Source organism: Onychomys torridus, chromosome 1, assembly GCF_903995425.1.
Source record: "Onychomys torridus chromosome 1, mOncTor1.1, whole genome shotgun sequence".
NCBI classification, from domain to species: domain Eukaryota; kingdom Metazoa; phylum Chordata; class Mammalia; order Rodentia; family Cricetidae; genus Onychomys; species Onychomys torridus.
In genome coordinates, this window is record NC_050443.1 from 56,024,421 (window position 1) to 56,038,794 (window position 14,374).

The 14,374-nt window shown below is 42.1% G+C and overlaps 1 protein-coding gene across 2 annotated transcripts in view; it reads left to right on the forward strand.

The window, feature by feature from the left end:
• Akap13 (A-kinase anchoring protein 13) overlaps positions 1-14,374 on the forward strand; it is a 298,302-nt gene that overhangs the window by 244,766 nt on the left and 39,162 nt on the right. For both annotated transcript variants that reach the window (XM_036185301.1, XM_036185311.1), the window contains one exon: positions 13,556-13,623. In XM_036185301.1, coding sequence (XP_036041194.1) covers positions 13,556-13,623 — 68 coding nt within the window. The remainder of the gene's footprint in view (positions 1-13,555; positions 13,624-14,374) is intronic.

Below are 14,374 nucleotides of genomic sequence, written 5' to 3' on the forward strand. Positions count from 1 at the left end.
AACTCAGGGCCTGATATAGAAAAGCAGTCTACTCTTGAGCTACCCGTTCTCCCCTCCTCCCCCCAGTTCTTGTGCACTTATTTGTAATATTATCCGGCCATTTGCCATTATTAAATCACGATGGCTACCAGAGGAGTGTCTGCATGTGCGAATATGCTCCATGTTTCTGTTACTGATCTGCTGAAAGACAAGTCTATTAACTGGGCATGACTCTGCTTTTGATAAGGCATTCTCAGCAAGCGTCAGTTGGCTTTCTCTGTACAGGACTTAGATAACAAGTGTCTGTGTCACAGCCACTGCGTTCTACAGTTGCAACACAGAGGCAGCCATAGATACATCAACAAGAATGGCTTTGTTCCAGTAAAATTTCATTTACAGACACTGACATTTAAAATTTTGCATGCCATGTCGTTTTCATCTTTTCAGTTCTTTTTCAACCAGCTAAAGTATATAAAAAGCCATGCATGGCTCATGGGCTCTCCAAAATCAAGCAACAGGACAAATCTGGCACACAGACTGTAATTTGCAAATCTGCTCTAGAGCGATATTTCTCAGAATTATGTCAGTACGCTCATAGGAAGTAATTGTATTTGAAAAGCATACCAAGGGAAAACAAGGAAGCTGCTTTGTTCAGAGGTGAGCAAGCTGGGAATCAGCCACCATAGGCCCAGCAGCACAGCTAGGAGGCTGTGGTGGTTAGACCTGCAGCACATGCAGAAGAGACAGTGGCTAAGTCCTCCTCAAAGGAGTGAGTCTCACAGATGACATGACGATGTCTCATTCTCAGTCATTTCTTATGCATTCTAAGTAACCTGTTACTAAAATTAGTTAGCTGACTGAAATGAGAAGTGCTGGAGTTGATTCAGACACATTCACCATTGTGTAGTAATGGTGGCTTACTTGCTTTCCTTAATACAGAAGAGAGGTGAGGCTACCACAAGCAAAGAACCTGGAAGCTTTGCTGCCTGTGATACAGCCATTATGACGTTCATAAGTAAATTTAAAAAGGCTTAGTCACATTCGTTCTCGTAAAATTAATGTGAAGGATATATATTATATCCCCCAAAGTAATCTACAGCTATTGATTTTACTCTTTAAAGGGAAAAGCACTTACCTAAATCAGTATGCATTCCTCTAGGCAGAGATCACACACATTATCACTGTCCTCCACGTCTGACTTAGCAGAAAATTAAGAACTGCATCACATAGGACTAAGTTTCAGGTATGCTTTGTGAAGCAAGAGACTAACTCTGTCCGGTGTGTCCAGTGTCCCCACAGCGATGTCCTTTTGGAGCCTGGCCTCTCAAAAGGACTCTTTCCTTCAGTGTCAAATGTCAACACTTGGGTTTTGTCCACTGAACACAGTCTGCTTCTCAGTACTGCAGTTAATTTAGTTGACTACAAGAGAAGTCAATTAGCGCCTTTTTTTTTAACCATGTTAACTATTATTAAACATTTTCAGCATATTAACCTGGGGCATTGAATGTTAAAACTACATTCAGATTACACTATACTTAACAAGAGCACACTGTAAGGATCAGAGCTACAGGTTTGCCATTTTATTTTTGGCTAATTATTCATATGATTGGTGTTGTCCTTGATCCACAGCTTCTTAAAAGGGTTTGTGCAGCTGTCTTTCTCATTATATTTAATGTAAAAACAAGGTACTCATCACACCATGATGAAGATGAACAGATAAAGAGCAGTATTGTTGCTCCACCTTTTAAGTGGGAAACACCTCTCTTCCCTCAAGAAATCTTCAGCATATATGTAAAGAGACGCTGCCTAGCAGAAATACTGAGTGAGGTACCAGTGTATCAATCTACATATTGATTCTGTGTCTCGTTTTAAGTTAAGAACTCATATTAATTATTTTTCTCTTGGCGGAATACCTGACAGAAGCATCATAGAGGGTATTTATTTTGGCTGGAGTTTCAGTCCATCATGTAGGGAAAGCATGACAGAGTTGGTGGTAATAGAACTCTATGAAGGAGGCTTCTCCATCTTAGTAGATGAGTCAGCAGAGGCAGGAATAATTTCAAGACCCTCCCTAGTGACCTGTATGCACCAACTATGCCACCTACATACCATGTCCCAACGGTTCTGTAAGCTCCTAAAACAGTGCAGCCAGCTAAAGACCAAGTGCCCAAAACATATTTCTGTGGGGGATGAGGGGGGAGCAACAGGACACAGTCCACATTCATAACAGAAATCAGTGTAAATGAAAGCTGCAGTGCCTGGAAATGCAGTTCACTAATAGAGCCCTTGCCTAGCTGTGCTACCTGAGTTCAGGCCCCATCACTGGGAGAAAAACAGAACTGTAAAAAGAAAGAGAGAGAGAGAGAGAGAGAGAGAGAGAGAGAGAGGAAGAATAGTATCAGAAAAATATTAAAAGGCCACAGTATTTTCAAAAGTTTATCCAGTGTATCTTGAACACATTCACACATTCCCAGTTCCTCCCATAACCATCTATCCATTCCTTCCCATCAAACTTTGAGTTTTCTCCCTGCCCCAATCTAGTGCAGTTTGTGATGCCCAACAAATCTGACATGTGGTCTACCTACCAGGGATCACATCATTAAAGAAAAATGATTCTTCCTCTTCCAGGAGCTGCCACATGCCAATAGCTTCTCAGCTAGTAGTGGGATTTTGTGCCCATCTTTGCTCATCTGTGCAGGATTTTGTCTGGCCTGAACTTCACAGTCTTATGCATATATGTACCAGCCCTGTTGTGTCCAGAAGACAATATCTCCTTGAAATTTTCTGCCATCTCTGGCTTTTACACTCTCTCCACCTCCTCTTCCAGGAATCTCCCTGAGCCTTGTGGAGAGGGCTGTGGTGTATATGCTTCATTTAGGACTGAGCATTCCTCAGGCACTTACTCTCTGCAGTTGAGGGTCTCTGTTAAAGAAGGCCATAATCCTTGACTGGCAGTATCAAGTTAATACCCAAGAAATGTCATTGGTAAAGCAAACTGAACTACTTTCTACTATAAAATATTAAAATGATAGGAAAACTATGTACATACATGCACGTACATTGTTAGTCTGAATTCTTTGTTGCTATGATCAGAAATCAGTGACAAACAACTTAAGGCAGGAAAGATTTCAGTTCATGGTTTCAGTAGTTTCCATCTATCATGTAGACTGGCATGGTAGAGCAAAACAGGTCACGTGGTATCCAGGAAGCAGAGAGAATGCCTTTGCTGCCTGACTTTCTCCTTTTTCTACTTTATCTTGGCCCTACTCTGTAGTGATAGTGTTATCCACCTTCAGAGTGAATCTCCCCAAATTTCCTCTGTAGCTAATCCTCTTTGAAAAAGCCCTCACAGACACATCCAAAGCTCCTAAGTTGATAACACTATCTCTAGCTTTTATCAAACTGATAACCAAATACATCTCCTTACATCATAATATTCCATCCCTGGTCCCCAAAGGTTCATGGCTGACTCCTACACAATCCACATAGTCTTCACAGTGTTGTTTAAAAGTTCTAAGTTTCTTCAAAGACTCAAGTAGCTATGAGCTCCTATAAAACTAAAAAGAAAATTGAATATTGGCAATAACAGTGACACAGAGTATACATTCCCATTCAAAAAGATGGATGCAGCAGAATAACAGGAGGGCTTGAACCAAACCGAGATCAAAACCCAGCATGGTAAATGTTAAATCACATAGCTCTATGTTCAGCATCTGGAGGCACGTAATGGTATGATGTGGGCCCCAGAGGTCTTGAGCAGCCTTGCCCTTGTGGCATTGCTGTTTGCAACTCCTGTGGCCCTCTTTTTAAGGCAGGCTCCCCTAATTAACTGCACCTTCCCTGGTAACATTCCGTGTTCCTAGGGTCTACGTTGCAACCTTGGCTTCACCTTCACAGTTTTAATGCATTGCCCTTTGAGGGACTTCCTTTGAAGATTACCACTCTGCTATTCATTCCTTTTGAAATCAGGGCAGAAGCCCCTTGATTTCATAACTCTTTGATTCTGCCTATCTACAAAAACAATTAACACTATATAAATAAAATCAGGTACTGCCACAAGCTCAAACAGCAGCCAAGATCCCCTTGAAACATGGATGCATGGTCTCAGAGTGCCTCTGAGGAAACACTTCCCTAACAAGGTGCCAGTGCCACCTTGTGCCCCAAATGCTTGACATGTAGTTACAGGATTTATGTTGGCCTTGTTGAGTGTGATATTGATTGCTTTGGTCCAGTCCTTTTTTGGTTCCATGTTTCCCTAACATCAACCATACAAGCAATTCCCAACAGGTAGCCCTGGGCTTCCCTTCTCAAAACAATGTTTTCAAATGAATTAAAACCTCTACACCTTAGGGCTTGGAATGGGTGGAGTCCAGCCAATTCCTGAGATGTCCTTGGCTTCTTTTTAGTGGCTGTGATGTCTTCAGCAGCTCCTCTTTCCTTGGCCCCAACTTGACACATACTTCTAAACTTCATTCTGTGCTTTTTTTGCTTACAACTATCACTTAAAAAAAACTTGGCTGTAAGCAACCAATAAAGCCCATGTCACAGCCTGAATGCTGGACCACTGCATAATTTCCTCCACTAAAATTGTTGGTTCATCGCTTTCAAATTCAGCCTCCTAAGTCTCCAGGGTTTGCTCCAAATGCAGACAAGTTCTTGGCCGCAGCTTCAAGTGAATGGCATTAGTGCAGTTGACAGTGCTGTCCTCAGTCCCATCAGAGACCTCACCAACAGTCTTCCTGCCCCTTTACTGGCAACATTCTGGGCCTTTGCACTCACACGGAATCACTCACTAAATTATGCTCGAGTATCTGGAAACTCTATAAGGCATCTCCAGACCTTTTGAAATGCTCACATACCAATTCTTAAAAGTTCTCATACCAAGTATTTTTTTTTTTAATAACTTAGACTTGCCTCTCCTGACAAATACTTGAGGAAAAGAACTAAAAGCAGTCACTATTTATTTTGACTGATAGTTTCATTTCATCTTCTCAGGAAGGATGTGTCAAAGCAGAGCTGGTCACATCATGGTGCCAAGGAAACAGGAAAACAGTGCCTACACCAGCTAGCTTTTTCCCTTTTCATTTTACCTGAGTCCCCAGCCTAGGGGATGGTGCCACTCACATTTATGGGAGGCCTCCCTACTTAGTAACGTTGTGGACATGCCCATAGAGAGCCACTCAGTCAGTCCAATCAAGTTGACAGTAAAGAAGCAGAGGCAAACAGATCTCTATGAGTTTGTGGCCAGCCTGGTCTACATAGCAAGTTCCAGGACAGCCAGGGTTACACAGAGAAACCCTGTCTCAAGGGAAAAACAAAAATAAACATTAAAAAACAGAAAAAGGTACATAGTGAATACTGGAAAGTAAGACACCCACGTTAGACTGCCAGTTTCAAAGGTTAAGGTTATAGAAAAATTGCATTCTGTGATCTTCGGAAGCAGCAACCTGCCCTCTCCCCGGGACCCTAATTGGAATCCTACTATGGTCAGTCTGGGGTCCAGGTTTCCACCATCCTTATATGCTGGGATATGCGAGCTAAGCAGTTGTACAAGATGTTGTGTGAAACCCCATTCAGGAATAGTGAAAACATTAGTATCCCCAGCTGAAGCAAAATACAGAATTGCTCTGAACCAAACAGCATACTCAGAGAGTACCACAGAGAGGAGGGTGGATGTCCTGTGAAGTCAAACAATACAATTTAAGAACTACAACAACAAAACATAGATGCCACAGATAGAAGTAACCCAGTATGAGGAGCAGTTAGCAGATATATAACTAAGCAAGAGAGGACTTACTAACTGGCCCAAATGAGTAACATTGGTAATGGACAAACAAGATTAAACAATAAATCAGGCATAACATTTCATTTAAAGGATTGTTGTGGAGAAATTTTCAGATATTCTGGCATGTTGGTATTATCAGCACATTCAGATTTACAGTTGTTTACAAAAGAAAAAGTGGCTGCTTCTCTGTATTCTAGGAACTCTTGAAGATCATATACTTGCATGTCTTTAGTGGTGGTGGACTAGTATTTTGGTGCTGGGAACTGAACCTGGAGCCTCGTGTTTGCTAGGGAAGCACTCTGCCACTGAACGGTAGTCCCACCCTGAGCAGTCAATCCTGAGTCATGAAAGCGGAGTGTGCCAGGGCGTTGAGACAGACGGAATGCTGGGGGTTCTGAGGCCAGCCTGGGCTACATAGAAAGATCCTGTAACAAAACAAAGCAGGGACTCCCCAGATCAAGATTCCTGGAGACCTCTGAGTTCAATCCTCAGAGACCACGTGACAGGAAGAGGTTGGCCTCTGCCCTTTGTACACATGCCATTTTAAATATTTAAAAATGAAAGGAGGAATTGCCTACGCTTGTCACACAGATGTGGAGGTCTGAGTTCATCCTGACCCCACGTAAGTCCAGGTGTGGTACTGTGCGTCAGTCATCCCAGTGTGTCTATGAGAAATAGGTGGAGACAGGGGAAGCCCTAGGAACTTGTGGGCCAGTGGCACAGACAAAGAGAGCCTGTCTCAAACAGGGTAGCTCACTCTGACCCCACCCCACCCCTCCCCTTCCTTCCTTCTTCTCTCTCTCACACACGAAAAATAACTCAACATTTAGAAATTTCCACGGGTATTTTAAATTAATATGTATTTTAAATGGATCTCAAAATTCTGTGACAGGTTTTTGGTCAGGGTTGTTTTATTAGAAAGCACTATTGTGGGCTGGAGAGATGGTTCAACAGTTAAGAGCACCGACTGCTCTTCCAGAGGTCCTGAGTTCAATTCCCAGCAACCACATGGTGGCTCACAGTCATCTGTAATGAGATCTGGTGCCCTCTTCTGTATACGTAATAAATAGATAAATCTTTTTTTTTTTTTAAATGCACTATTTAAACTATTATGTAAAACACACACACATACAAAATGGCCCACCAGATATTTTCTTTCCCGTCTGAGGATTTTATTTTCATTTTATCGTTTTTCATGTTTTACTAGTAAACATAGATGATCAGTTGAAGCACATAGTTCAGACTGGAGTGGCAGATGCTGGGATGACATGCGTTTGGGCTTTCTGGACAGACTCGATGTCCTTGCCAGCTCCCAACAGTCTTCTTATCACTTTAAACCTGCCCACATCATTGACCCATCTCACATCTCAGACAGAACAGCAGGAGAGCATAACAGAGAAGCTCAAGGATTGTTACCTGGATAAGTATCCAAGGTTCAGAAATACATTTGCGGTTTGAGTCATTGCACATCGGAAGCAGGAGTTCAGGGACTTAGCTACAGCCGCCACCCTGCTGGGGAAGTAGTGGTGGAGGACTTAATCATTTGCTGGGAACAGTAAGGCTTGTGTATAACCATGTGCGGCTTCCTTCTTTGAGGAAGAGAGCAGGAGGTCTAGAGTGTAAAAGCAATGGGTTAGTGTATAGTCATCTTTTCAAAGGAGTGAAGGCTGATTCTCCTGGCTTCCTAAAGGACAGAGCCTTCAGCTTGTATTTGTATGTATGAAGCCCCATCTGTTATCTTGGCAGGAAGCAGGAAATATGAGTAATCCAGGAATCTTTTGTCTTTTCCTTTCACACCACCCCACCCCACCCCCCACCCACCCACCCCACCCCACCCCCACACACACACTCACGTGTTGAGGATCTTCCCAAGATTCTCAAGAAACGTAGCATCACTGCAGTTAGTTATCTACCTACTCGGAAACCACTGTGCCTTTAGGGAAAAGGCAGCTTTTCTTTTTGTTTAGTAAAAACCTGTTTTGCTGACCACTGAGTGGAGCTTCATATCCCAGATGGCTGTTCTGTCAGACTTTGGCATATGATTTAGAAGGATCAACTGTAGGGCATGATGGAGATGTATTACAGTGTTTGTAATGACTTACTCCTGTCATCTGTCACATTCACGTATCCCAAATACTGGGAAATTGGTAGGATGGACTTTTAAGTGAAGTCAGCATCACTGAGACCATGGGGTTACACCCGGACCAATCTGTCAGACTAAGTGAAATCTGGTGTGGAATAACACAGAAGTGGTAATAATCATAGCCACGAGAAATAGTGAGCAGCAAATCGGCTGTGTGCTCCAACCAGTCTGCTCCTGGGGGTCAGAGAAAGCCCACACCTCTGGTCAGGAATATTTCAAAGTAAATGAACTTAGCAGAAACCTTAGGAGAATTTTTTTTTTTTTCTTAGTCCAAACTGTACTCCAGGTTTAGGGTTAATGGGGGAAATAAATATCTTTGCAGTTCTTCATTCTAAAGTGTGTAAAGCTACCTTTAAATAATCAACTGTTCTTTCTGGCTGCCACAAATAATTTATTTTGTGGAAAGCTCAGTGGAGTCCTTCAGAATAAAGAATTTGGTATGTTCAAAGTTTTGAATCTTGCCAGCGGTTTTATTTTGTTTGCTTTTAACAGTTGTGAAATGACACTGAGATTATTGTTCATTTGTATTCTGTTGTGTGAGCAGCTTTTGAGTACTTTTGTGGTGGGTTATTTCTGTTGACTAAAACAGTAAATAGACCGAACCTAAGTAGGAAATGTGAGTAAGCCTGGAGTAATGGTTGGTTTTTTTCCCTTTGGATTTCCTCAGAAGCAGCATCTCAGGAACTGGATGGCTTCTGTAATTTAGAATCAATTCAGTTGCTTCTGTGAGATAGTAAACACAGATGAATTGCCTGAAGAAAAGATACTTGATACTTAGAAGAAAAAGTAAATAAGGAGCTTATGCAATAAATTCAGTTCTTGATCAAGAAGAACACTTTACTTTGTTTCGTTTTTGTTTACCAGTGTTCTTACAAAAACTGCTGTTAGGAGCAGTTAGTCAAGATGGTTTTGCTCTTTTCTGTGGCTTTCCTCTCCTTCTGAGCATCAGCATTGTGGTTATTAATGCTGGCTATGAAGAAGCTCCCACATGCTTTTTGCATACAAGCACTATCAGTCCAGACCAGACAGCGCCTGAAAGTCCCCAGCGACTTTAACACGACGCTACAGAAAGAGTTCTGGAGCATGTGTTTCCAAGTGACTGCTCGTTCCATGGGTTGGTTGGGTTTTGTGTGGTTGGTTGGTTTGGCTTTGTTTCTGGTGGTGTTTCTTTCCTTTTTGTTAGAATTAGAGTTTGCCATTTTCCCATAGGAGGAAAATGTTTCTGTTTGTTCTTAAAGGCCATTCTTCCATGTGTCCTTGAAAAGGATCTAATTATTTTTTCCACAGAGATTTTTGTTGCTAGTAGATAGAACAGTGCACTAAAGTACTTGAATATTCCTTTCTTCAAAAGTCTGGCTGCATATGACAGCTTTTCTGCTGAAAAAAACAAAGTGCATAGTATGTAACATTTCACCAAAGATCTCTAATGGATGGTTTACCAAAGAGGGAGGGGGGCAACAAATAAATGATCACTCCCAGCATGTAAATTTGCTCCATTTTTTTTGTTGTTGTTGTTGGATGCCTCCTTGTAGGGGGAGATAGATGTATAGATAGATGCAGGCTAAGCTGTTGACTTTAATTTCAAAGAAATGTGATTAAGGGTCACCTCTGAGCCTATAAACCACTGTACTTTATGACTTTTTTGTTTTTTAAGAATTTTAAAAAAACTACTCTTAGGGAATGTTTTAAATATAAAGAAGGCCAAATCAATTTTTTTCTTTTTTATGAGCATTTAACAAGTTTATTTTAAAAGGGGGGGAGGGGGCATTAACATAGACGTAAGTACAGCCATTGAGAGAGAAAAGTACTTAGGTAAAGGACAGTGTGGGTACCTGCTTCCCAAGAAAGCCCAGATAAATTTTCTTTGATCTTCCTAACAACATATGGTTTGTGGCCATGTGCTGAAACAAATCTATTAGACTTGTCTTCAAGTCTTGTGTTTGGGCAATTGTCTGTTTTAAAACAGATGATACAGTTTTAAATCCCATGACTTTGGCTGATGTCACTGGGGCTAGCAGTTTCTAAATCACTCATGCCTCGCACTAAAACCATTCTATGGATTGAGTCCAGGACCAGCTGGTGACGAGTTTAGTGTTTTTCAAGTAGGTACTTCAGTGTGGTAAACAGGCAGCCACGTGAACTGTTTATTGTGAAGACTTGTAGCTGTAACAGTGGGCATAGTAAAAATTTCATCTAGGTTGTGGGTTTAGAGGCAGTTAACTAAAAACATGAATTTCTGTGAAAAGTCCTGCTGGAAGCACTTCAAGATGTTATTTCTACTTCTGTGACTCACGAAGTGGACTTGTTCTTCAATCTCAAACAGTGGCCCAAGAACATGAGAACTGCTGGAGTCTATTCAGAAGTTACAGTGCCCCACCACCACTCTGCTGCCTGGGCCTTTGAGGGATGCTGAGACTAAGAGGAAGGAGCTTGGAAGTGATTTCTGCCAGGAGTCTTAGTTTGTCCCACTACACATCAGAAACAGTGGCAGATTCTCAAACAGACTGTTACCTCTTCTGTTTCTTGTCAGTGCCCCGGATATTGCAGAGTTAGAGTGAAACAAAAGGAAAGATGCATTTTATAACTGTGATCCTGAAATTAGTATTTGTGATAATGTATCACAAATGTGGTCAGTTACTATTTTTAAAGAATAAGAGAATCTCAAGAACCTTTGAGGGTAATAAAGTTTAATGCACTGATGTTTTTAATTTAAAAAGTTATTAATACGGATATTGTACATGGACAGTGTAATAGGAACCTGTTGAACCCCAACTCCAAATGGAATAATATAACTCGGTGGTAGAGTGCTTGCCTAGACTATGTGAGGCCCTAGGTTTGACGCCTGTCACCGCAGAAAAGAAAGGAAGGAAGGAAGGAACACAGTACCTCCCCCTTCACTTTTTAAGAAGGAAACCTTCACAGTTAGCATTGCGTCTGTTTCCCTGCACCAGTCTTCCTTCATTCTTTCCTCCAAATGAGCACTTGTATAATCGGTGGTTTGTAATGCCATCTCATATGAACAAAATGTCATTTTAACAGTTGGTTTACTGATGCCTGTGCGTCTACTTTGCAGTTTTGTTATTCCCGCAATGTTCTATTTTAGAGAACTGAAATATTGGCTACATAGATGCAGACCCTGGCCCTTAGCTCTCTGACACACTTCAAGCCATTCTACTGCTTAGGATATGGGGTCCCTTTCACTTTGTCTGTGTGACAGAGAGTGCCACAGAGCATCCTTGTGTATGGCCCTAGACTCGGTGACAATTTGTGAAGTTGGCAAACACCCCGAGCTTTATCAGATGTTGGAAAATGGATGATGATGAGTTTCTTCCTCGCCATATCTCCCCAGTAGTTAAAACAGGGAATACGGTTCTTTTCGTTCTGTAGACATGGAAAGTGGGGCTGTGGGAAAGGAACTTACTTGGGGCTCATGGTGGTAATCAGAAGCAGGACCTGAGTTAAATGTGGTTTACCTGCTGTGTGTCCTGTTTCACTTATTACTAAGTGGACACCGTGTGTTTAAATGCAGTAATGAAGGTTGTGTCTGGGCACTTGGTTTATGCACAATGGCCTGTGGGTTTACACACAGACATCGGAATATACCTCATGATCCAGGTACTGCACTAGAGAATTAAAGCTCCTCAGAGCAGGAGAAAAGCCCGACAAAACCCCAGCACAGTGTGACTGCTGGGAAGGGGAAGGGCCCAGGAAGGGCCCAGTGGACCAATCAGGCCTTGCAGGAACAACCACTGCAGAAGGAATGGGGAAGGTCTTTGGGATCTGGGTTTCTGGCAGTCTCCTTCATAGCAGCAAGTTCCTCTTACCCTGCCATCCATAAGTCCAAGAGCATCTTGACCTCAGTGGCCAGGACAAGGTCTGCCTGTGGTACCCCCTGAAGCAGCCGTGCCGGGTGAAATGCCGTCTGTTGCTGATTTCCTGAGTGAGCCTTTCCCAGGAGACACACGCCTCTTCAGCTGTCCCCAAAGACAGATCTTCTGCTTGTTTGTGCTTTGCCTCTGGCCTCTTGGCACAGTCTGTTTTTATGACTTCATCACAGCAGGAAGAGCTGATGACCTTTTTGAGGCACAGAGTGCATGGTTTTTACATCAGTGACCCTTGTAGGCCACGGGAATGGAAAATAAAAAATACTTTGAGATAAAATGTGTCATTAGTAAATTTGAATCTGTTTTGTCTCAGGAGATCTCCCACATTCTCTTGAGTCAGGGTTCCCAGGGGTGCTTTGGGGTGTTGTAGTCACCTTTCTTCCATGGCTGCTGACTCAGGGAATGGGGTACAAAAGGTTCAGAATATTTGAGATCTCAAGAAGGGTAAATCTTCAGGTCTTTGTCCTGAAATTTTTACAGCTCCTTTTAGCAGTTTTATATATTGCCTTATAATTTAGATATAACCTTTTTTCATTATCTCCTTTATTTTTGAGATTATAATTATGTCATTTCCTCCTTAAATATGTGTGTGCTTCTGTGTGTATATGTATGTGTTCCTAAATATATAAATACAACCTACTCAGTCTGTATAATGTTACTTGTATGTATGTTTGCATGGTTGACCATTTGATATTGGATAAACAATCAGTGTGCTCTTCCCTGAGCAGACTGTCCAATGTCAGCATTCATTGGTTGCTTATAGTACTTTGTATAGGGTTGAATCCTCCATGGTCTTTCCTTGTCCACATTAACTTGTCTGTTATTGTTGTCCTTGTTCAGCTTATGTCTAGAAAGTCATGTTGGTGACACTTTATGGGTGTATCTTCTGACATCCTAGGAGACATAACCTCATAGCAAATTCCCTGATGTTCTGGCTCTTAGAGTCTTTCCACCCCGTCTTTGGCAGTGTTCCTGAGCCTTAGGTGTGGGAGTTGTTCTCTAGATTTGTAGTTGTTTTGTAGGACAAGCTCCACAACTCTGCAGTTTGGTTGGTTACAGTTTCATATAGTGGCCTTTGTCTCTTGCAAAGAAGAGTTTCCTTGATGAGAGATGAGGACTACACTTACCTGTGGCTTTAAGGACAAATATTTAAAGCATAGTTAGGAATTATGCTGGTTTTAGTAAAGTGGTAGTTGTAGATTTTCCCCCAAGATCCATGACTTGGGTAGCCAGGTGTAGCAGGTTTCCCTCTTGTTGACTGGGTCTGCAGTCCATGTAGTGAACTGTTAGTCACTGCCACTGTTGTGTGGTGCCACTGCTGCACCCTGAAGATCAGCATGCTGTGCTGGTCATTGTGCTTCAGAGGTGTTATAGTTATAGCCTGGTGGGGCCGCTGGATGCTTCACTCCTTTGGGTGCTTGCATGGTCCCTTCTGGTAACCCCTCTTTAGAGAGGAGACTTGTAGGTCAGTTCCAGCTCAGGGTTCTCTGGGCCCTGCAGACATAACATCTTGATGGCCAACATTTAAACTCCAGTTTTGATAGCTTCACAGTTTTCCTGCCTGAGAAATTCTTGACTTCTTCTTTTGGTTCATCAGAAATACCACTGCTTCCTAGTAAATACCTCTAAAACGTCCTTTCAGTTGGTGGTAACCTTTTTCACTGCGTGGGGAAGTCTGTCAGCTCCATGCAGCAGTGGTGGAATGTCAGCGCCCAGGGCCTGTTGGCTTTCTTGTTCTGACCTGGCCTTCTGCTTCCTTTCCAGGTTGTAGTGCTTTTGTCCACAAAGGCTGCAGAGAAAATCTAGCCTCCTGTGCTAAGGTCAAAATGAAGGTAAGATATTTCTAGCTACTAGAATGCTCAAAATCCAGTGGTTTAAAATAGCAATATACCCACGTGTTAAAATTTAGATTGTGGTAGGTTGGTTGGTTGGTTGGTTGGTTTGCTTGCTTGTTTGCTTATTGTAATCATTTAGTGCCAATTTTTAGAGACCAAATTAATCTAAAGATAATTGTTCTTTAAAATGATTAGCCCCCTTCTTGATTAACACATTCAAGAATTTGAGGCTTTGAGTAAAAGAAATTCTGAGCTTGAGGCTCAAACTTGTAATTGCAGCACTTGGGAGGCTGAGCCAGGATGGTTTCCTTGGTTTGATTTTAGCCACTGTACCAGAGTGAAACTCTATCTCAAAAAAATTTTTAAAGAAAAGGAAATTTGTTTTAGAACTTCCATACATTAAACATTTCTCTGTGTTTCTGTGTAAGTGATAGTCCTAACTAGCTCTGCAAATATACTCTGCATCTGAAATTTCTGGCTTCCTTATCTAGGAGCATGAGGGCAACAGATGGAAACCAGAGGCTTTTGATGTGTGATGGGCAGGGCAGGGTCTACTCCATTCAGAACCAGCCGACCTGGTCTTTTCTCCAAAGGTCCATAGGGTAGCAGAGATGACATAATACCAGAACAGGAGGTACCAATATTGGTGCCATACGAACTTGGAAGCATGTCTTTTAGGTAGCCTGTGTGACTGTCAGTGTTGTGTGAGTCAACTGTACATAAAATGTTTTTCCTTAGAGAATTTCCA